The sequence below is a fragment of the Meleagris gallopavo genome, chromosome 6 (genome assembly GCF_905368555.1).
Source record: "Meleagris gallopavo chromosome 6, MGAL_WU_HG_1.1, whole genome shotgun sequence".
Classification (NCBI taxonomy): Eukaryota; Metazoa; Chordata; class Aves; order Galliformes; family Phasianidae; genus Meleagris; species Meleagris gallopavo.
Genome location: NC_139409.1, coordinates 28,441,132 through 28,465,578, shown reverse-complemented (window position 1 = coordinate 28,465,578; position 24,447 = coordinate 28,441,132). Strand labels below are relative to the sequence as shown.

At 41.2% G+C, this 24,447-nt stretch overlaps 1 protein-coding gene across 2 annotated transcripts in view; it reads right to left on the bottom strand.

Annotated features, from left to right (window-relative positions):
* AHR (aryl hydrocarbon receptor) overlaps positions 1-16,424 on the bottom strand; it is a 73,263-nt gene extending 56,839 nt beyond the window's left edge. The window contains exon 1 of one of the 2 annotated variants that reach the window (XM_085226142.1): positions 16,297-16,424. In XM_085226142.1, the coding sequence (XP_085082268.1) occupies positions 16,297-16,409 (113 nt within the window). In that variant the 5' untranslated portion in view covers positions 16,410-16,424. Of the gene's footprint in view, positions 1-3,822; positions 4,293-16,296 lie in introns of those variants that run through there. The other variant, XM_010712743.4, reaches the window with a different exon arrangement.
* Between the last annotated feature and the right edge of the window lie 8,023 nt (positions 16,425-24,447).

Sequence of the window (24,447 nt, the reverse complement as noted above, 5' to 3'; positions counted from 1 at the left end):
CTCCAGTGGTTCCTATAGCAGACAATGAAACCAAAGAAGTTTCAGGCAGCAAAGGGATAAAGACGTTTCCACTAAAAATCTCATGTGCTGCTCATCTGATGCTGTGCAACTGTTTGTCCTCCAGAAGCAGTCTGTCACTCAGTTGCTCAGGTTGGCTTAGTGTCCAAATGACTCTGACAGAGCGATGGGGACAGCCAGAACACGAGGCAAGAGCAAAATCTTTACACTCAGTTTTAATACCCTTCAATACTGTCTAAGATCACAAGCCAGGACTATCCACAAAAAGAAAAAAGCATGTTCCTAGCTGCTGACCATAGCATCTACTTTAATTATCTTCAGTTGCTGCAGCTATTCCTTGCAAACTGAATACTTTTGCAAGTACTACCAAAAAAAAAAAAAAACCCTATACAAAACAAAACAAAACAACCCACAGAAAAAAAAAGCCATCAACCAAACAAAATGAAACCTTAAACGCAATGGATGTTAAGTAGCAGTTTACACGTAGCATACAGATACACCAATAAGTGTCACCTAATCTAATAAGTTTATTCTACCTATGCCAAAAGTTTTGTAGTGCTTCCATTTCAAACACAAGGTGCAAGCTGCTCTGTGTGTGACAGCGCTTTAAACAAAGCAAGCCTTTAATGATTTTTTTTTTCTTTACTGACGAACTTCTACTTCTTGGCACTTGTTTGTCTTGAAAGAATAAATACATAGTTGTGGAGTTTGTTGTTGTTTTGTTTGGTTTTTTTGGGGGGGGTGTTTTTTTGTTTTTTTTTGTTTTTTTTAAGTTAAAAGTATATTTGCACTGCTTTCTGAAATCACTATGCCTTAATATGTACCCTTAATTAAGGATCAATTTTTCTCTGGAATATTTAGTATCATGAATACATTCATGCTAACATGGAACAAAAGTGTATCATTTCTTATTTAGTCCGCTTTTTCAAGAAACATGCTGTTACGCCTTGTGTGTCTGCACTGTATGAAACATTTAAATCCCTCCACCCCATTCCTTGTCTATTACATTCATTCCGTTATGCAAAACAATTCCTACCCAAACTCTGAAAAAGAGAACAACAAAGCAAATCACAGCAGGACTGAGCTAGCAGGCAGAAAAGCATAGGAATCTAAAGACAGCGAGGTGAAACAACACTTATAGATCCTAACATTAAGTGAAGGATGTTATATCTCCAGTAAACTTCAATAAAACAATGCATTTTATCTTACTAGCATGCCAAAGCTGCAATTCAGTTAATAATCAGTAGAGAAAAGGCAGACAAGACCTTAAAAACAAAATAGAACAGTCGAAGAAAAATTCAAAGCAGGGGCCATGCAGAGCGGCCACCAGGGGGACCCGCACAGCTCCACCACCCGTGGGAAGAAATCTGCGGAAGGCTCCGAGGTTCTAAGAAAACTACATTTCACTGGAATGCACATTGTGTATTAGGCTGTTGTTTTATTTCCCCTCCAGATGACAAGATAACAAGATGAAATGCAGGAACAGTTGCCGCTTAAGTTTTCCCATTATTGCATTTTCTTTTCAGCTGTGATATGGTGACTCCCTACTGGATCAAAAAAACACATTTCTGTCAGGCAATTCCCTGTCAAGTCCAGTCCTTTACACGGCCCATAAAGATAGGGTGGCTGCAGGGGGAACTTCCCATATTGGTTCTGAGTTACTGCCATGACTTAAAGTTATTTGCACCTGAAGCAGGAAGTAGTTCTTTATTTGTTTTAACCCATGAGCAGTACAGCATTGCATGAGCACTGCTGCATGCTAGCTGCCCACTGCTACAGACAACGACCAGGCTCCCTTCACAGCTACATCTATGACAAATGAAACATCAAAAAGAAGCAACCTCTTCACAAAAGGCACTACTCCCAGCAGTGCATCGCTTCTCTCATTTTAAAATTCTCTTTGAAGAGCTCTGAATTCTACTTGGAGCACAAAAATACCAACTTCAAACTGGCTCGAATCACAGTAGTGCCAAACTGTGGGGCAATGAGCAGTGCTGGAACTGTTCTCCCCTTCTTCCCTCCAGTCAGTTACAGGAGCTTATGACCTCTCTCCCTACTTTTTAGCCCAGTGAATGCTCTGTAATTAGCTATGTGAGAAATCAGAGCCTTCCCACCACCTGCAATGCTCTGTAAGGTTGGTCTAACAGCACGAGCAACCAAAAGTCATAACCACTAGGAGAAGAAAAAGCAATACATGCAAGATAAATTCAGAATAATTTCTGGTAACTCCAACAAGACTGGCTAATAGTCATGCCTCCTCTTATAATTACAGGTGAGAAAGCAAATCCAAATAGTTCTATGTGAAGAGGAGACATTTATCTGTCCCTTTGATACCAAAGGGCAAAACCCCAAATAGATATAGTTTCCATTAGTAACAAAAATAGGCTCCAAGTTCAACTAATATGACAAGCATGGCCACCAAATATAAGAAAATAGATTACGGAAAGAGATTAGTGACATAGATACAACAGTAACACAAAAAGTAAAGTTTCACATCCTCTAATCAAGAACAAGAATGTAATAGCCAGCCAGACATTAAGCGATGCGACCAAAAAGGCAGAACAGCTCACCCTTATGCAATTACAAGAATTACTTGCCCTCAGCAACCAACAGTTGACAAATACTACTAATGCATTTCTACTTCACAAAAAGACAACACTAATTTCATTGTTAAAATCCAGACCTGTAGAGAAGACCGATTCACTGCTTCTACATTATTGTTTGGAAATGAGTAATCAAAAAAAAAAACACCACTCTTCTGGTAATGACTCTATCTTCTAGCCAGAACTTTTTCTAAAAAGGGTATGTTTAGAATTTTGCATTAATTTGTAGACTGGCTGTGTGCATGCACTCATTCTCATAGCTCCAACTGTATAAAAGTGAGCACCGGGCTGACTTCACTCCCCCCTGCACAGTTGTCTGCTATCTATCTGAGAACACACACTTACGTTGGGATTTTATTAAATATTCGTCATTCTCTTTAATGCTCATGGAGTTCAGGTGATTATTTGTACTACAACAAGCTACTCGGTAATATACTGGGATTTTTTGAACTTTGCATCACAGGTAATTTTGCTAGCAGCTCCTAAGTTCGGCTCCTCTACCACTTGCAACTGATATTGACTTCTAATCGAAAGTGAGGGTTAAACTTCGCTGTCCTGAAAATCACTCGCATGAGATGAGCAGCCCGCAGAGCCCAGGACTCAAACCTACCGCAGGTGCAAAACGCGAAAGCACTCAGGCACTAAGCTGCAGCCCAAGTTTGAAAATACCGCGACAAACACTTGTTTTTTGGCCTCCTTGGAGCGATCCGCAGCACCCGCAGTGGAAAAACTGCCACCACCCAGCGGACCGAGGACAGCCTCGGGCTGAGGACTGGACCGACCCCCCCGACACGCCGCCACCTGAGCGGGGCCGCGCCGCCCGCGCCGGGAGCTGTCACCTCAGGTGCCTCCCGATCTAGGTCAGCCGCCTCGAGCCGCCGCTCCCTGCTCCCACCTCCGCGCTCCGCCCGCCAGCCGCGAGGGGACCGCGATTTAGCTTTATTTTCACAAGAAATCCAAGAAAAATAAAATAAATCCCGGGGAACCCCCAGGGCGCCGGAGAGCGGCGGGCCCGCAGCCCACCCCGCACCGCCGTGCCCCGCAGGCACTCCGCGGCCGAGCCGGCGCCGGGAAGGGCGGGGGGAACCCGCGCCGGGGCAGCCCCACGCCGCGGTGCCCGGGCGGGACGGACGGAGTAGGGAAGCCGCCCCCGTCCCCGTCTCGGTCTTTCTCCCTCCCCACCCCGCGGAGAGCCGCTTACATTTTCTGCACAGGTTTCCGCCGCTTGCGACTGGCGTAAGTGACATTGGGGTTCATCCTGCCGCGGCTCCAGCGCCCCGCACCGCCGCCGGCCGGGGGCCGCCTCGCCGCCCGCCTCGCCCCGGCTGCCGGGAGAAGGCGAGTCCCAGCGGCGCCGCAGCTCCTACCTCGCCCGCGGGCCCCGGCCCTGCCGCCCGCAGCAGCACGCTCGCAGCGGCAGCGCCTCCCCTGGCCCGGCGAGGACGGAGGGAGGCGGAGGCGGCGCGGGGCGGGGATCCCAGGTGATCGGCGGCGGCGACACCCACTCGCCGCGCGGCGCCTCCACACGGCACAGGTGTGAGGGCGGCCGGCTCTTTGCGGCGCCGCTCAGCCCCGCGTCTCCCCGCCGAGCCGATGCAGACTCCCGGCCGGCCCCGCCGCCTCCTCGCCCGTCTGCTAGCCGAGCGCCTGTCAGTGTGCGCGGCGCCCGGTCGGGTCGGGCCTCCCTTCCCCGCCTGGCCCAACCCAGTCCCGATCAACCCAGCCCCGCTCCTCCCGCTGCCGCCGCCGCGCTGCGGGGCTGGGCCCGCCCCGCAGCCTGACAGTGCCACCGCCCCGCGCCGAGGAGGCCCCTTGCGGCGGCCGCGCGAAGGGAGGAGGGGGCGGCCGCGCCGCCATGTTGGGAAGGTCAGGCGAGGGGACGGCGGCGGAGCGCCGCAGGCAGCGTGGGTTTGAGCCGGGCCGGGGAGCGCTGTGGCGCGGTGGGAACACGAGGCCCTCCGCCTTCTGCCGTCCCGAGGCTGAAAAGACGCAAAGCGTGCTGCCTTCTGAAATGGGCTGGGAGCCGGCCCCTGGCAGCGGCCGGCTGGGGGGAGCGGTGGGAGCGCGGCTGCACCGAGCGCAGGGACCACGGGGCGCTCCGGGCAACGCTGCGGCTCCCTCAGCTCCAGGGGAGCGGAAGGGTCACTGGCCCGGGATGCCGTCAGTGCCTCGTGAGGGGATAAGACCGCGAGTTATGGCGCTGACATGTGAAACTAAACAGTGATGCTGAAGAAAAGGAGCAACATCGCAAAAAGCACAAGGTGCTGCCACGCTGCCGACAAACAGAACCGCTGAAGGAGCCCCTTCCATGCCTTTGTGACCCGCCGCTGCTTCGCCCTCCTGTTTTCTTCCTCCGTTTCCTCTCACAAGAGCTGAGCTCTTCCCCCGGAATAACGGCAATAAATTTTGCCTCCGCGCTCAGCCTGGGAGACGGGGAGTCTCTCTGTGTAAACACGGCCGTGCGCGGCGGTGCCTGCGGGAGAGCCTGGCTGAGAGCACCGGGAGCTGGAACGGCTCTCCCCTGCTCCCCGAAGCCCGCAGCCTCGGCCCACGTGCCGCCTGGCAGCCGGGCTGCGAGCTTTAACCTTCCCTTGCTCTCCCTGCCTGGCTGCGAGGAGGCTGAGGCAGTGTCCTTGGTGCTGGCTTGCTCCTGCCTGCCGACGCTGGCCGGGCTGCGGGAGTTGAAGCGGCAGCTACGAGCACTCGCGCGTTCCCTAGCTGGCTGTTGAAACCAGTGCTGTGGTTATGCAAGCGTTCCGGCTCCGCTTTGCTGACAGAGTTTGTCAGCCGTGGCCCAGGTATTGCCATACGGCAGCCGGTGAGAAACAGCGCCGGGATTGTGCAAGGCCTGGCTGCCCGGCTCCAACGTCCCATGCGTCCCGCAGTGGCGTGGGCCTCGTCCTCAGAAGTGCACAGCGTGAATTAGACAGCATAACACACGCTTGTTTACCAGCTTAATTGCTCGAGTTTAATTGCCTGGGAAGCTATCCCAGATGCAGAGTGTGCTGAAGCCAGAGTATTCAGATAAAATTAATTTAAATAAATCTTAAAAATGCTAGCATGCTTGCTGGAAAGCAAGGAGTTGATCAAAAGATGTTTTGAAAAACAGATCTTCAGCAAATAAAATATGCCAAAATCCATGGAGGAAAAAAAGTACTGAAAGAACAGTATGCCTTACAAGTTGCAGTTACATTCCTGCCACATTCCAGGCCGAGCACCTTTGCAAAGGATGTCAGCTCCTCACTGCTATCCCTTTTCTCATCATGGTATCTCCTCACCAGACCTTGCAAGCACACTGGGAAAACAAAGGGCAATTACATGCCACATCCTCCTGTCTTCTCTTATCTATCTGCTTTCTTTTGATTTTAGAACTGGAATAAAAAATTGATGCCTTCTATACTCTCTAAACCAATCCAAACTCCCAGTTTCTTCCAGCTTAAACTGCCCAGTCCCTTTCACTACTCGTCTCACCCCTAACCTCTTCCTGCTCAATGGCTCCTTCCTCTGTCAGCACAAATGTGCTGTGATCACTCCACGCACAACACAAATTGGTGCTCTGCTTTCATTCTTCTCTTCATTTACATTACCTTTGTGTTGAAAGCTTTCAGCCATTGTTTAAAGCTCTTCTTCCAATTTTTGATTGTTTCCAGTCTGTCTTTTACTTCTTCGCTAAGACTGCACAAAATCTCCAGCAACTTTTTATACTTCACTGGTCTTCAAGATCTTAGCTGTTTCTTGACTTTTTGTGCTGCTTAAATACTGTCAGACACCCATACATCACTGCATAGGATGGTTGAGCTTGGCAGAGACTTCTGGAGATCACTTTGTCCCACCCCGCTGTTCCTTCAGGGCCACTCAGAGCAGGCTGCCCAACCTCACATTTAAGTGGCTTTTGGAGATCCCCACAGAGACTCCACAGCCTTGCTGGGCAGCTTGTGCAGTATGTAGGTTGTCTAGGAGGTTGTACAGGAGGTTACATGAAGAAGGAGACTGATTTTAGCCTCCTATGATAAACATTATCTCCCCACTCCATTCTGAGGCCATGGAAACCTGCATGGTGCCAGCGGAGTTCTCTGCTTGCTCTTCAGCTCAAGGATTTGGAAACAAACAAAAAGTGTCACTATTAGGCAGAAATCTTACCTTCTGTACACCTGTACAGTGTAATTCACTGCAGGCTATTGGAAATCAACTCCTATGGATCAAACACCTTTTTAACAACAGATAGGAGATGTCAGATGTTCAGAAGTTACCTAAAAAGCTTCCTACCATGTTTTCTACAGCTTTTGCAAATCCACTTTCTCCTGGTGTTCTTGCTGTTTCTTGTATTAATTCACCATTTTGGTAATTTCTTTTTCATTTATCTGGGTACAGTAGAGATCTTGCAAAAACTCTATAACCACGATTCAGCAATCTTACAGCCTTCTTTGCAGCACAATGTGGTTTTGCCTGTGTGTTTCTATAACTATTCGTTTTTTGTGTGTGTTAATATTTGGGCAGGTTTAACAACATTTGGTCTTACAAACAATGGATGTGGCTGATCTCCTATGAACAGTTAAAAGGGCTTAATTCCTGATCATTTTTATGTATATTGTCCAACTCTAACCAATCTCTTCTTATTTTTTATCTCTAGCCTACTCTCCAGGTAGGTTACTAGGTGTAAGCTAAAGATCACACTGTCTCTTAACAACTTCATCTAGAACCACCAAGAATCACTTTTTTCCTCATTGCTCAAATCCAGCATTTCTGTTTTTAGTCATGAATTCTGAGTCTATCCAATAGTGAGATGTCTAAGAGAAGCGTCTCTGTGTCTCTCGTGAATCGTGCCTTTCCCCAGCATGTGTGAGGTGCCGCATTAACTAGCAGGCTCTTCCCTATCTAGCACACTGTGTTACTATGATCCCCTGAAGCTTCCAGAGCTCTTGCTTGTCAGCAGTCACATCTGCTGCTGTGTCTCCAAAATGAACAATTAACTTCTGTTCCAAACACCATTTATGCTCTGTTTCTGCTTCTCCTGCCATGCACAGACTTCTCTCATTTCAAGAGGTGGGCAGCTGCTTGGAAAGGGAACTTTTACTAAACAGACAAATTCCTGAGTGAGCTGAAGTTTCACAGGAACACCACAAGACCAAGAAAAATCTTGCTATTTGTGAGGAATTTATAAGAATTATAAACAGTGCTTGATATCTTAGGGTCATCTCTGACTCATTTCTATCCTTTATCCTTCTCTTTCTATTCATGGCCAAATCTTTACTTCCCTCAGATTAATTCTGTGTGCTGACTTTTTCTGGCTGTCTTCAGTGCAAATAACACAGAAGAAATATGTTTTGATTATTTGTGATTCCTTTTCTGCCTTCTTGGAGACAAGATAACTGTGATTTAAAATTATAATTTTTGCAGCTCAGATTTTGGGGATAATTTTGGGGATATGCAGAACTACCAGTGGTTTAGGCATTATTTTCTATGTAACTTTGTTCTGCTAAGAAAGAGAGCCTGTGGTAACTCAGATGACTTTCTTTGTACTCAATTCAAGGAACTAATCATCTAGGAAAACCAACTTAATGTCTGTGAGTGGACTCTAGAAATTCCCTGACCTAGTAGCCTTCTGTGGTGGCATAACTGCATCAGTAGATGAGGGGAAAGCCACTGATGTCATCTATCCGGACTTCACTAAGGCCTTTAACACAATACCCCACAACATCCTTTTCTCCAAATTGGAAAGATATGGATTTGATGTGTGGACTGTTAAATGAACAGCAAAGTGGCTGCAAAATCATACCCAGAGTGGTGGTCAATGGCTCAATGTCCAGATGGAGGTCAGTGATGAGTGGTGTCCCTCCAGGGTCAGTGCTGGAACCGATGCTCCACAGTGGGATGAAGTGCACCCTCAACAAGTTTGCAGAAGACACCAAGCTAGGTGGTGCAGTCAACATGACCAAGGGACAGGATGCTGTCCAGGGGGAGCTAGACAGGCTTGAGCAGTTGGCTCAGGAGGACCTCATGAGGTTCAATAATCCAAGTGCAAGGTCTTGCACCTGGATTGAGGTAACTCTCACAACCAATATAAGCTGCGGGATGAAATGATAGAGCACAGTCCTGCTGAAAAGGACTTGGCAGTACTGTGGGTGGCATCTAGCCATAAGCCAGCAATGTTCCCGCACAGCCCGGAGAGCTGACTGGACTGCATCAAAAGAAGCATGGCCAGCAGATCAAGGGACGTGATCCTGTCCCTCTGCTCTGCACTGGTGAGACCTCACCTGTACTGTGACCAGATGTGGAGTCCTCAGTACAGGAGGGACATACACCTGTCGAAACATGTCCAGAGGAAGGCCACAAAAATGATCCAAGAGATGGAACGTCTCTCCTACGAGAACAGACTGAGAAAGCTGGGACTGTTCAGTCTAGAAAAGAGAAGGCTCCAGAGAGACCAAAGGGGACCTACAAGAAAGGAGGAGACAGAACTTTAGCAGGGTCTGAAGTGATAGGATAAGGGGAAATAGTTTCAAACTGAAAGGGGGAGAGTTATACTGGATACAAGAAAAAATTATTTTACAATGAGGGTGGAAAAGAGAAAGCTCCAGGGAGAGCTGAGAGCTGCCTTTCAGTATCTGAAGGGGGCTATAAGAAGGGGACAGACTATCTTAAAGGGTGTGTTGTGATAAGACAAGGGGAAATGGTTTCAAACTAAAGGAGGAGATATTTAGATTGTAAGGAAAGAGTTTTTTTAAAATAAGGGTAGTGAGTCCTGGAACAGGTTGCCCGGAGAGCTGTGGAAATACTCATACCTGGAGATGTTCAAGGTCAGTCTGGACCAGGCTTCAAGCAGCCTGATCTACTGTAGGTGCCCCTGTTCATTACAGGGGATTTGGTCTAGATGAGCCCTAGAAGTCTATTCCATCTCAAATGATTCTATGATTTTATGACTATGAATATTAAATGAAATTCTTCCTCACTTGTTTAGAACTTAAATGGAAACAATTATATCTTGAAAAAAAAAAAATAGTACACTGCTTTATGACTTTTTTTTTTTTAAGGAAACCTTATTTTCATGCACTATTTAGACTGTAGACAGTTTTAATGAGAATTAGATTGACAAGAAACGGTTGTTTTTTTTTCTTCCTACTATTTGAATTTTTATAAATATGAGACAGAACAAGCACATTCTTCTTCTCTTCCTCCACACGCCTCTTGCCTGGCTCCCCTCTTCCATTACTCTTATGTAAACTTCTGAGATGCCAGTGTTTATAATTACACTCAGTATTCTATTGAGTATTTAAGCTGGGGAGCATTTCTAGAAGTTGAAGAGTCAATAAAGCATAAAATACAGGAAACATAATTAATATTTGGGCAAGTAGCCTATGAGAATTACAACATGATTAGTGGTATTTTAATTTAAAATCATGGTATTGCAGTAATCTGATGAAATCTAGTAGTTAAGACAGACGCCACAAAAAATCCTAAGTAAAATAAAAATACAATTAGAGACAATGCTCAAGATTATTCTAGTTCCAGAAAACGTGAGAAATTAATAAGCAACATCTGTGAGACAGCATCATGATCCTCCTCAGATCCTATAATGTGTAGAACTGTGTTTCACCTGCAAATGCAGAAAAATAAAGGAGAAAAGGAAAAATACTGTTATGTACTAAGTGTAAAAATCTGTTCTTTGATTACTCTTCTCAGGTTTTCTCTCATATGCAGGAATGAGCAAACTAGACCAAGTTTATACAGAAACTGCCTTCCCATTCAAGAGAGTTCTTTTTTTATTTTAACTTAAAATGTCCTGAAGAGCCATTAGATATAGCAAGCAACTTAATTTACCTTGGCTGCCTAAAACAGTAATCAACCCTTTTCCCCACAAGCATAATGAGTAGATTTTATTGTATGGCTAAAGTAGTCTTTACGTAGTCATTCACAATGAACTTTTTGGTTTTGTCCTGCAAAGTGAAGAGCCACCCATTATTTTAATCCAATCTAATGCACTCCCAGTCAGGTAACTGAGAGCCATACAGCAATCTCCAGTAAGAGCTGATCCCTTTCCACAGGCAAACCAGAAGGAGCTAAGAGAGCCTACCTCCTCAACCAAAACACCTGCAGCTGGTTGTCTGCGTGCCCTGGACTTTTTCCTTCTCCCCTGTATTTGTTAGACCATATATAAAGTTGTCTATAACTACAAACTCATTTAAAGAAAAACACCATTTCTGCATATGTTGCACAAACTTCATTTTTCTGGCAGTCATGTAATTGGGATCAGTAAATACCTTCTCTTCATAGGATCCTTCATGGCCACTGAGAATCACTATTGTATTTTCTTAGTTTCTACAGTATGGTGACTGTATACAAAGTGCAAATTGGAAATGGTCGCAAGTTTGTGCTAATCCCTCAGCTGCACTTGTAAATTTTGTGCCATGTAAAGGACCATTTTAACAATTTACAACTGCTAGTATAGGTTCCATGGTACTGGCAAGTTCTCTAGTACATGGGACTATATTTCCAATACTTTTGGCCATACAGTTAAATGGCTTACACTTATTAGTATGCAGAGGCAGGAAAGTGTGGGTCACCACAGTAAATCACCATGACAGTCAGCAAATGTGGACAACACATGATCCAGCTGCACCAGCATATGATCTCGCTGCACCAAAATATTCTGTGCAGAAAAAAATACATGATGAACTGATTTTTTTTTTTTTTTACTTCTGCTTTAAAAAAATGCTGAACTATATTTATTAACAGGGCTTTGCCACTAAATTGGCTTATAATATTAACAAAACCTGTGGTTTGAGAGGCCCTGAAACAAGCTTACAATTATGGTGTCTAACTCAGTAGGCTGCAAATTTTCTTTCTGGTCTCATTAAGAGGAAAGGGTATACACAAAGTAAGACTAATGAGTAAAAAAAATGATCCAAATTAGAAGTGACAATACAGTTGCCATACCAGAGCTAAATTTCTGTACTAGTAAACTTCAGCTAATTTTGATTAATATAGCTAGATGTCATATATTTTAATTTAGCTTTATAAAACTTTTCTTTGATTGCAACAAACTACAGGTATTACATTAATGGTTATTGTATTCTCTCTATTTTTGGGGGTACTTTCTATCAATTCTAGAAGACGTACATGGAGAAGAACATGAAAAAATAGCAAACAGATACACTGATATCTGAATGCCAAAGGTCGAGGCAAAAATCAATTTCTAATCTTTACAATCTTACAGAGATTTCCATGAACATACTGCATAAGTGAAAACAAAAAGAACAAACAAACGAGAAAGCCCAAACACAGTGCTTTTAGTACCTACTCAGGAAATAGCCTCCCCGAGGAAAAAAAAAATGCATTGTGTGTAGTCTTTTTTAAACTGTTTTCATGATTGATAGAAAGTGCAGTCATTCACTGAGTTCATAGTTCTTGAGAGTGAACTGTGCTTGTCTCCCACCTGATGGTCCTGTACACAGAGGCTGCAGCCTGTTTGGGGACCTGGCAGAGATCACGGATTGCGACCATGTCTCAGTGAATGTAATTTTTTGCATTTTCGACCTGCAGCATCTTTTTCTATCCAGCACGACTACCACAACTTCCTGTCATTCCAGCAGTGTTTTCTTTAATTTTAACTGTGACTGAGGCACCCGAGGAAGTCGAGAGAGGAGAGGGGGCAGCGAGTCTTGTCAGACAGGGATGTGGAGAAATAACAGTCTCTGGAGAATGAAGGCAGCATATATCCAGAGAGTGACCGCATTGCATAAAGCAAACAAAAACACTGGAGAAAGGGCATCAGGAAGAGGCATGTGTGCTAGGGAAACACTTGAACCTTTAGTCTACTGTCCTGGCATGTTTTTTCTTCTCAGCACTATAGAAGAACATGCACGTACTGAAAACTGCCCACAAGCCAGTTGATATATTGTTTGTTTTATCCCTTCTTTTTTCCACATTTATCCTGTTAAGTGTCCTAACCAGACTGTGTTTACTTGTGTCCCTAAGCAAGCCACAACTGTTGCTAGCTACATATCATCTTTATAGTCCCATTATCTCCAGCTCTCTGAATCCAGTCTGGCCCACAGAATGACTCCTAGTATTTAACACTTGCTAGTAATGAGTGTTCTGAAAACCTTCCACCCAATGTGCTCTGCTTGCAAGAGATATGTTTAGCTCCTTGGTTATAGCAACTTACCTGTTAATTTTCACTACCAAGAATTGGCTTCAACATAGAGCCTCAGGTACTATCTCACAAAGTAAGGTTTTAAGCATCTTAGCTATGCAGAAGTTGACTCTTAAAAGTTAGTATGTTATGGACATGTCCAAAACAAACAAAAAAATAGACCAGTGTCTAGAGTGCTCTTCTACAGTTCGGAATGCTCATTAAATATTTTTCATTTTACACTAAAATAATTGAAAATGCTGAAATAGAAAACTCCTCTTGCAAGAACACATGTACATCTGTTTTTTTTCTAACGAAAACAGCCTTTTTATCATTTCCATTCTAAATTGTGTATTCTATATTGAGTAAGTACTTTGAAATGCCCCTAATGAATAAAATATTAAAGCAAATGAAACAATCATAGGCATATGAAAAAGATCTTTCCAAAAGAAGTTCTAGAAGATTTCTAGAATAATTTGCTAAAATTAAGATCTTCTAGAAAAAATTAGGAAAACAGCTTCAAAACCTACACAGTGCCAGTTTTTATGATCAATGCTGCACTTAGCAGTTCTGGTGACCTCACTGCAGTACAGCTCAGAAATGCTTCCCCAGTGTTTCGCACAAATATTCTTACTGTGTCCCTATAGCTACAAAAAATTCCATCACCAAGATACCACAAATGCTTTAGCAGTTTATCATTTCTCCTAAATAGTCAAGAGAGCTGCTAGCTAGTCTATCTACCACAGATGAAAAGTTGTTCATTTTATAGGTATAAAATATTGCTAGTTCATTTCTGAGGGGATATATCTGGAGCCAGTTTGCAACTTCCTTCATAAGAGAGGCTTACTGAAACAGATATCCTAGGGGCAGCAAGACTCCAGTAGCATGAATTTTTGATCCAGGATTTCTCCTGTAAGAATTCCCTGACTCAACACTTGGCAAGTTTGGATCTAGGCTCTTTCAGGTTATACTATTAAGTGTCAAATTTCTATAGCAATAAGTAGTGTGAAACATAGTCCTTCAAACGTAGATGAACATTCCTTTCAAGGAACACAGGACAATAGTTTGAAATAGACCAGGATTTGAAAAGAAAGTGAACAACAATAACCACAGGAGTTGAGTGAGGTGGACTCACCCATGGTAAGTAGGATATAAGCAGCCATAAATTTATCTGTCTGTACCATTCATTTGACCTCTGGCTTGGCAGAGGTGGTCTCTAGTCTACGTAATGGCACAAGATCTCCACCATGATTTTTTAAGAGTGTTTCTTAAGTGGGAAGAAATAGTTTCTGATTTTGTTGCTACCTCAACCACAAAAGAATCAAGTGTTACAGTATCTATACACCTGAGCTACAGTATCTGGGTCCTTGACAGCTTATAGGGCCTATTTAATTTCTTATATCTAAGATATCTATATCTTAGATAAGATATATCCTATACACCCATGCTCTAAAATGAACCAATCTGAAAAAAATAAATGGACAAAGAAAGGGACAAAAGAGCAGTTTTCAGTTTATTTCCATAAATATTTCTGATGGCCTTTTGAGTATTCAGAGCATCTTGTAATCTTAAAATAATTCTTCCTGTTTGAAGCCCTCAAGGAAAAGCATACACAAGGAAAACTCCGCTTCCCTACCACACAGACCTGCAGTAAACTGAAAAAAGAAAGCCTTCCTAAAAGTGGAGACCTGAAAACAAATTGAATTTGGGCTATGAACCTTCCTGTAGGAACATCTCGCCAGCTGCAATTGTTTGAGGAGTCCCTGTTCCAGAATGTTATGGCTAGGTTGAATGTTTGTTCAAGACATATAGCTAAATATTTTATACAAGGGTAGCAATAATTCCCATAACATTCGCAATATGTAGCAAGTATGTATTTCATGGTCTCTATTGTTTAAGGCCAAAGCTTGAACTAAAGTCATGACAATATTTGTAACGGACACAATGAGGCAGTTATCTTGATCAGGGCACAACATGCTAGTTACCTCGTGTGTGTTTTTCCCTCATTTTCCTTCCCTTTGTAGTTACACAGATGAAAGAAACAGAGCTTGGTGTTTTTCTGCCCTTCATCTTAAACTTTTATATTACGGCCAGAACAGGATAAAGAACATTGCCAGTAAGTTACTTTTGTCTTAAAACGTTACAGGTCCTGACAGAGATAAATATGGTTACCTGTGGGTCGTAGGAACCACTTTTTTTCCATAAATGGAAATGCCATAAAGTACAATGATTTTGGATGTGTCTGCCGTCATTCTTCTCTGAGATGGATACCAGTGCTCTGAATTTACTGAGTTTATTCCTTCAGCATTTGAGTACTGTCTATCCATAATCAACTGAATAGTTGCTGCAGTATCATAATTTCACACAGACATGACTGATGTTATTAAGTTAGATGATGATGTTGATTGCTTAGGCTTGGAAAAACCTATCGTAATCCTCTCCAAGTTTATTACAACTGCTGCCCATAAACCACACGAACTGCATGATAGGCATACATCAAACTAGCCTTTAAACATTTATACATGCCTAACATTCAGTTGGAAAAAAAAGAACCAAACATTTCAAATAAATTACATTCACACCTAACATAGAATCTTTTACAAATGAAAAAGTGCTTCTGATATGTGCCACAGTCTTACAGGGGATGGGAAAGATTATGTTGCACCTATTGCTGTCAAATTACTATCTTTAACGGTAGATATTAATCTGTTTTTGGCATTCATGTGCTAAAAGAACACACACTATTGGTAACATTTGATACATTGTGCTCATTTAATTGAACTTCTTTCACAACAAAAATATATTCACATGTTTCTAAACATCAGAGATACTCCATATTTTCAGAAATAACTGGTGAAAATTAAGTAATTTGTAGAATAAGCTTTGAACAGTACTGCTAATTTTAATTCATCTGTCTTCTTTATGAAAGTAAACATTATTTCTGAGTAGCTAGGTCGTTTCTATCTATAAAAAGCATAGAAATCACAGTTTAGTCTGGCCATATTTCCCAATCCCTTCAATCTATTTAGCTTAACAGATGTACAGATGCACACAGATGAAAACAAATCAGTCCTTTTCCAGCTTGCTGTTTAAGAAAATAATCAGGGCAGCAAGCTTGTGGCACTATTCCCATCTTCTCTTGTAAATGAAACTACTGAAAAGCATATATGAAGATAAAAAGTACATTAATTTATAAGAATCATAGAATGGCTTGGATTTGAAAGGACCTCAAGGATCATCACATTCCAACTTCCCTGCCACAGGCAGGCTTGCCAGCTGCTAGATCAAGTGTTAGATCAGACTGCCCAGGGCCCCATCCAACCTGGCCTTAAACACCTCCATAGACAGAGCATCCACAGCCTCTCTGGGCAACCTGTTCCAGTACCTCACCACTCTCAATAAAATCCTTCTCCTGATGTCTTGCCTAATTTCCAGCTTATCTTATTCCCCCTCAAGCACTGTTATGTAAAAGAAGTGACTCTTCTCATCAACTCAGAGCATTATACTGCTTTGCAATGGCTTCTGTTAAAATTAATGGTTCACCCAAACTGCAGGTCTGTTAGCTGCCAAGTTTGGGAGCACATGCTGGCAGCACCCTTCAGTGGGATGAGATGAGATTCAGTTGAGTATAGTTTTCTTTCTTCCTTTTCTCTCATTTCCTACACTCTTGCCTCTTCTGGAAGAGAAAAGAACCAAATGGAAGGGAGGGCAGTGTGCTCTGTGCATCAGAGTAGCTGAACTGCAGGGTTAACTGCAGACTACTTCATCACTATAGTCTAAACGCAATCAAGAGGAGACTATTTCTAAACATTAGGTTAGCAGAAGCTAACTGATTATAAGCATTTCTGCAATTTCATCATGTTTTTCTAAGTCCTGATGATAGGATTTCAAAAAAGAAAAAAAAAAACAAAACAAAAAAAACACACAGTGGTGCTCATTGGCTTGATAAGAAGCCACCTGTACTTCCAGATGTACTCATCCTCAGGCTTTTATGCCTTTCAAGTCAGTATTCTACAAGCCAGTCACTCAGACGACCAGCAATCAGGTAACAGTCTCAAACAGTAAGCATGGTTCACTCAGGAATTTCAGCTGGGATTTGGACCATTCAGGACTTTCCTTGCAGGAACTCGTCATGGCATGTTTGCTCTGACACACGGCTTCAAAATCAGAGTAATACATACTACTTTATGCAAGGCATGAAGGATAAGATTTAGGAAAAAAAAAAAAAAAAAAAGGAAAATGTTCTTTACATAGGAGTTCAACTACATCTTTGAAATTTCTCCTTTATGATCCTGCTACTGAAAAGAAAACAACAATCATATTATTTTAAACAGATATATTTGTCACATGGTTGGTGACTTTTCCTTACAAACCTCATCCTGTCTGAAAGATTCTTGAGATTGTCAGTTTTTTTTGTGCCTAGACTTACCAACTTTTTTATGTTGCATTCCTCCCAAGCATTGCTACCCCAGTATACACAGTATTCAAACATTTTCCCTATAGCTTTGAAGAAGCACATGCATGTTACACCAGTACCATTATTTTACCTTCAAATCTTTTTCTTAAAAACAATCAAAAGCAAAAACAAAAACAAAAAACAAAAAACAAACCTCTTTCTTTTCTACTTTCTTTCATCTAATACTTAGCTTTCGAATGGGCAGGCAACAATACAAAGCAGAGCTCATTAGTCACTGACAGTACCTACTTCATCCTTCATCAGAATGTTTTGTTTCTTCTGCAGCTGTATTCTGCACAAAGACACATTCATGAAACATTACACAAATATAGATGTTTTGCTCTTGTTCCTTGTTTTTCTTATGTCTTCAAAACAAGCAAAAATGTTGGAGTAAAAATATCATCTTTAACTGCTTTCTTACAAAAAATAAACTGTATTTTGAATGAAAATGTAAGGTATCTGAAGTTAACACATGGAAAGCACTATTAGATGCTATTAAAGAGAATATTTTCCTTTTTGGACAGTTCTTATGACATTGCTTACTTGCTTTTTCTTGTTGTGACTCCCATTGTGTTAGTATACAAACAGACTGAAACTGAAAGACACCAGCAATAATAAATTGAAAACGCAATGGTATGCAATTTGAAAGTTGTTCTTACAATACAGACTCAAATGTTTATATTTCTAGAGTGAAAAATTAAAAGTACCTAAAGCTGTTGGGGAGCACAGGGGAAACTGGAAAAATTATTGATTTGATTTGAGCAGAAACAGCAATGATTCAGCCTTGCAAAATAAATAAATAAATAAATAAATAAATAAATAAATCAACACTTCCTTATTTCAAATTTCTTATCCATAAGATAAATCCTTAATGTAGGCTAAGGTTTCTAACCTCTTGAGCAACCACTTAAAAAAAAAAAAAAATTTTGAAATAAGGTTGGGATTACTGCTTAGAGGATATACTGAAATAAGTGAAGCTCATGTGCATCAAAAATTAACTACATATATCCAGCTGTTCAAAATAGATACAGATCTGCCTTTTGCTATTGGTTTGTATAGTATCTTGCATAATGAATCCTACACAATACAAGCTCAGATTTTGCACACACACTCAGACACACTTTCCACATATGACCTATTTCATTTGAAGCTATCAAGCTGAAGTTAACATGCATCAGTTTATATTCTGTACAGTAATTATTACATAGATTTGAACTATTGTGAGAAGGCATGTTGAAGAGTCAGAATCAAACTGAACACCCAGCTTGAAATCTGGAAAGCATCGACTATGTTAAGTATATTAAAATACCACATTACAAATACAAATAACACAATTAACACATAATTCAGATGGAGAAACTCAGCAAAACTCAGTAGCAACTTACTGATGCCTGGGTGCCAAACTGCTCCTGCAGAGCTGTTGTTACTTGGAGGATAACAATGGAAACCATGAGAAGAGCTCTCAGGGAAATGTTTCTTTTAAAAAATTATTGCTCTCATGTGGTTTTGCTGCAAGCAAGAATGTAGATAATGATAATAATACTAATTTAAGTAACTAATAAATTGTTTCTAAAGAGTAAACAACCTGTACACACCCTTTCTAGGCAAAAATCACAAAAATCACAGGGGTTGGAAGGGACCTTTGGAAATCACCTAGTCCAACCCCCTGCTGAAGTCTTCTCCCTACACTATGTTGCACAGGAAAGTATCCAGGCAAGTTTTGAATACCACCAGAGAAGGAGACTCCACAACCTCTCTGGGCAGCTTGTTCCAGTGCATTATCACTCAAAAAATAATGTTTTATCCTCAAGTTCTTATGAAACTTTCTGTATTCCAGTTTGTGCCCCTTGTCCCGTTGCTGGGCACTGCTGAAAAGAGGTTGAGCCCAAACAATTGGCTCCTGCCCTGCAGTTATTTGTAGGCACTGATAAGATCTACTCTCATTCTTCTCCAGGCTGAAGAGTGCCAGGTTTCCCAGCCTTTCCTCACAAGAGAGATGCTACAGGTCCCTAGTAATCTTTGTGGCCCTCCAGTGGGCTCTCTCAAATCCCCTGTCTGTCTTGATGTGAGGAGCCCAGAAATAGACACAGTACTCCAGATGTGGCCTCACCAAGGCAGAGTAGACCGCGAGGAGAACCTCTTGGCCTGCTGTTCGCTCCTTTTAATGCACCCCAGAATACCATTAGTCTTCTTAGCCACAGAGGCACACTGCTGGTTCATGGCCAACTTATCCGCCAGGACATCCAGATCCTTCTCTGCAGAGCTCCTTCATAGCAGATTAGCTCCTAACCTGTACTGCTTCATGTGGTTATTCCTCCCTAGGTGAATAACTCTACTCTTGCCCTTGTTGACATCGTAAGGTTCCTCACTGCCCAACTCTCCACACATCCAGGTCTTGCTGAACATCAGAACAGCCTTCTGGAGTGTCAGCCATTTCTCTCAGCTTTGTATCATCAGCAAAATGCTAAGTCACACCTGTTTGCTTTTGCTACATATCTTAACTTTGTTTCACTCTAAAGTAAGTTTCCTATAACAGTTACAGTCTTTGAAAGACAAACAAAGACTGTGAGAAAGCACGGGATTTTAGGAATTGTCATGCCATGTTCACATGGCAGTAGGAAATTCACATCCTTCTCATCACTGATTTTTGCAAATATTTTCAAATTTTTATAGAAATGAGCTGAACTTCATAAATCCATACATCCATAGGCTTTAGGTGAACTTCAAGGTGGTTCTTTTAGTATTTTAGTATAGAGATTTTAGTATAAATGCAGCAAACAGTTTCATCATTAACAGGTAGTTGGTTGTCTCAGTTTGTGAGAGAAGGGATTATTATTGAGTTATTACTGTTATTATTATTAAGTTGTTATTATAGTGTAAACCCATGTTATATGTACTTTACAGCTAGGCAGTTGCAGGAAAAAAATTAGTAAAAGAAAAATAGAAAAAAAGTCCTAAAATCTCATACAGATACATAATCTTCATAGAATCAGTCTAATACAAGTGAGCCAATATATAGGTTGCTCCAAAAGTAATGCCTTCTATTTATTTCCTTGGAAAATACAACAGATACAATGGCCACAGTAGCACTAGATAGAGCAATTCTCAGCTACAAAATACTTTTTCAACATAGGCACCACCAGTGACTATGTTTTTGTTTTTGTTTTTGTTTTTGCCAGCAATAAGCAAGAGCCTGCACGCCACACTCATAACAAATCTGCACCAGTAGAGGTGACCCACTGTCGCTTTCTCTGAAATACATCACCCACTACCTCACTGTGTTCACGTCCACTGTTTAGTCTCCATAACTACTCAGCAGGCATCTATGAGTGTCAAAGGCTGCCATTTTCTGCATGGAGGAATTAATTCCACACCTTTGCTTCATATGCTTTTACATGTCAGACACCATTTTGTCAGACTGCCACTCTGCTGTAACGTGTCACATGGCAACAAAATGTAACGGAACATAGGAAGATTCAGCCTCTACTAGCATACCAGCAACATCTGCATCTGATGTTGTGAGCCAACACAATTAAACAGGAGGCATTACTTCTGGAGCAAGCCTTGTAATATAAATAAAGCAATTAACAGTAAGAGAGAGGTAGTATGATGACAATTAAATGGAAAGCATAACCAGGAAACAGAACAGAAACTGTATCCAAAATTCAGCAAAACTGACCTAAGGATTGGTGGCAATAAAATAGAAGTTAATCTGATCATGCAACAGTCCTTATGACCTCTTTACGTTGATAGGATCATTCCCCTTAAGAGGAATTAAAACTTACAAAGGAATAAATACACCAAATTGTGCTGGGATGAAATGCTCATCAGATACTATTCAGTATGCTGAAATATCCATACCATGAAGTCTGCCTGTGAGACCTGACTGTGTCTGTCTCTGAAGGCAATTCTGTTTCTGTTCCCTCACTGCTTCAGCTGTCCTTTCTCTTCTCCAGTATTTGATAGACCACCAGGAGGCACTTAGGTTTTCCATCTGCTTCAAGTAAAACGTAATAACGCCAGTGAAATATAAGCCAGCTTTCATTCATGACTTTGTCAAAAACCTTGAGATTAATATAATTTAAGATTTTGAAAGCAAAGCAATAAATCCAGAATTTCTGATACAGACTATGAACATAAAATCATAATATATACTGAAATAAGATTAAAAAGCTCAATAAATTTATATACCTTGAATTATCTGAAAGCCAAACAACATTACACAACAATAGCAAATTGACCAAAAGGGAAAATAGATTTATTAAAACAGTTGAACCACTATTTTCTTTAATTATGATGTATTACTGTTAACAATAATCACTTCCCATGTTTAGCTATTATAATTGTGTCTTCCTTTGGACACATCTAATCAAATTGCCTCAGCATAATTTAATAAGCTTAATGCTTTATATAGCAGTGCTAAACCTAACAGCTGTATAGTCCTGTGCACTGAAGACAAATGCATCATCACAGAAACCACAATGTGAAAACACCTCAAAGTACACAAAGCTATAAATTACTTTAAGTGGATTTCAGAGATGGCAGCAAATAGCATATGGCATGCCAAATCTATTTGTCCAAGAGACACTAAAAATATATATGTAAAGTGTAGATACAGTTTTTCCATTTGCAAGAATTCACAGCATAGCATTTCATGTATTATATTCCACACATTAATGCTCAGATGCAGTTTCAAACAATATGAATTAAAATAAATTATAAATGATTTGCAAATAATAATAAAAAAAATGAAAACAAATAAACAAAAAAACCCCAAATCGTTACTTTTTCCCATTTGCCAAAAATTTCAATATTAATAATAATGTATCCTGGCGGTAGGGAAAGACAGCTCACGTGAAAGTATCAGTAGGTACTATCTCTTTTAAACTCAAGGCAACTTCTGAATGTATTGAAAAATCTCATGTGAAAAAGCAGACAGCCTTTAATTAGAAAAAGATTTTATATGCCTGAATACATTTTAAAACATTGTAGAAACATAAGGATCAATATTTCCATTAATATCAATAGTTAAATTACCTGTGTATCTGTTTTTTATATTGAAGTATTAAATGGGTACAAATATATTCACAATACCTTTTGGAATCTCTATTTCTTTTCCTAAAAGTTACTTTAAATTTACCTATTTTAGAGTCTCATGTCCTTTCCAATTGTCATTTCCATCAGGACAGTAACAAAATCTGCTGCCTACACTAGCCATAGTACCTTGGGTTTTTAGAAATGAAGGCTTTTTTTTTTAATTTATTCCAGCACACCTTCTGTATTCGCTGCATTTCCTTCCTTTCTTCTTTTTCCTCCTCTTTTCTTTCTTTCTTTCTTTTTTTTTTTTTTTTAAACAACAGAAACACAACACACAAACAAACAGCTTCCTTAGTCGCGTGCAATAACAACGCTAGAGTTTTAGGCAGACATGAACATTTCAGTATTGTGTCAGTGCAATTGTGCAGGGTTTTTTGTGTGTGAATTCTGCAGAAAAGTGAAACCTATGTGTATGGTTTTACAGTCATACAGCTTGATGAACTGATATTTGCAAAATACATCTGACTCATAGTGCCTCCAGATTTGGGAAAACTTCTGGAGCCTCACAGTTCACAAGAGAAGGAACTTGCACAGACCTTTTGAGTTGAATAGATGGTGAGACCAAGTTCAACCACTTCCTGTCTTCAAATTAGACAGCACTTGTCCCTCCTTTCTCTGCCTTTCCAGCAACTGGCCACAAAGTCTAACACCCAAGTGAAACAGCTTCAAGGTTGTTCCAGACAGAAGCAGAGAGACTTTCAACAATTGAGAAGATAGTAAAGGAAAGCATGAAACAATATTCTTAACACTGATGTAAGGTTATAAGGGTAAACACATGGGTGTTTCTTGAGGGTTAAAACAAAAGAAGCAGAGGCTTCCATCAAAGCCAGGGAATTACCTCTTCTTGAAAATGAAAACTGCCTGCCCCAGTTTAGCATCTATTGTACTTCTGTATTTCATCCAAAGATATTATAGTGTCAGACTTATGCCAAGCGCTGCTAATTGTTTTCAGCCCTCTTAATCACTTGACTTTGCAATGGAGAGTGGAAAAAATAATTCACCATGGTACATTTGTTCATTTTATTATTTGCACAGAAACAAGGGAAGCCAAACAAAGATTAAAGAAAGAGGAAGAATAGCGAGGTAAAGTGTTTCCTGGACTTTGCCAGACTTCTTTATTCTCAGAACTTCCTTGTCTTTTTTTCACATAGAATGCATACAGAAACATACTGGCAACACTGGCAAGACTCAGCTCAGGTTTACATCCCTTTTTGGTTTACCACAAGAATAAATATGACAGTAATTAAAATATTCCAATCAGGTGGTTTCACAAGAAATTCAACAAATATCTATGGCTGGTATACAACATAAGTAGCCTTCAGATTTTACACTGAGGTTAAAAAGCCTTATATTTAGAGACAGCGATACACTTTCAAATTTTAGTCACAGTCTTTCCATAATTTTGAAAATATTCTCATCCTACCTTAAGTATTAATTGGTTCACAGAAAAGGCCTTTATTTTGGTGCAGCAAAAGGAAATTACTATTCAGAAAAATAGGAGAAGAAGAAAGACTAAGGTCCAATCCTGCTGTTCAGAAACTCAGCACCTACTCTCGTTCAAACCCAGGTACGAGTATCTCCGCCAGCCTACTGACCATGACCTGAATACTGTCCCAAAAGAAGCTGCTATGTAAAACAAACAAATAAAAAAAGATGGCTAAGGACTATCTATTTTTAATGTTATTCTAGTTTTGAGAATCTAAACATTACAGTTGGTTTACAGCTGAAAGATTATCATGATGAAAATGGGAAAAGAAACAAACAGGGAAGGAATGCTCGCCTGTATCCAAAGATCTAGCTTCACAGGAAAGACTCCACAGAGGAGGGATCTCCAGAAAAAGAACGTTCCCCAGTTGCAGTCTTGAATGGGGTCCAGGAGGGGTGGAGCCAAGCTCCGGCCACACAGCTGAATTCCTTTACCTGTGCTCCCATAGCTGACTCAGTCCTTGCCTCAAGTGATCAATCAGTGGTTCAGGCTGTGACCCAACAGTTCCCATACACTAAAACAATAACCTTTTTGCCTTTCTGGAGTCCCTTCACTAGGGAAATCTGATTGTATGCTAATTTGCCTTTGGAAAAAATAACTAAGTAAGAAATTAAATAAATCCACATACATTTAGACCTATACTTTTCTAAACAAG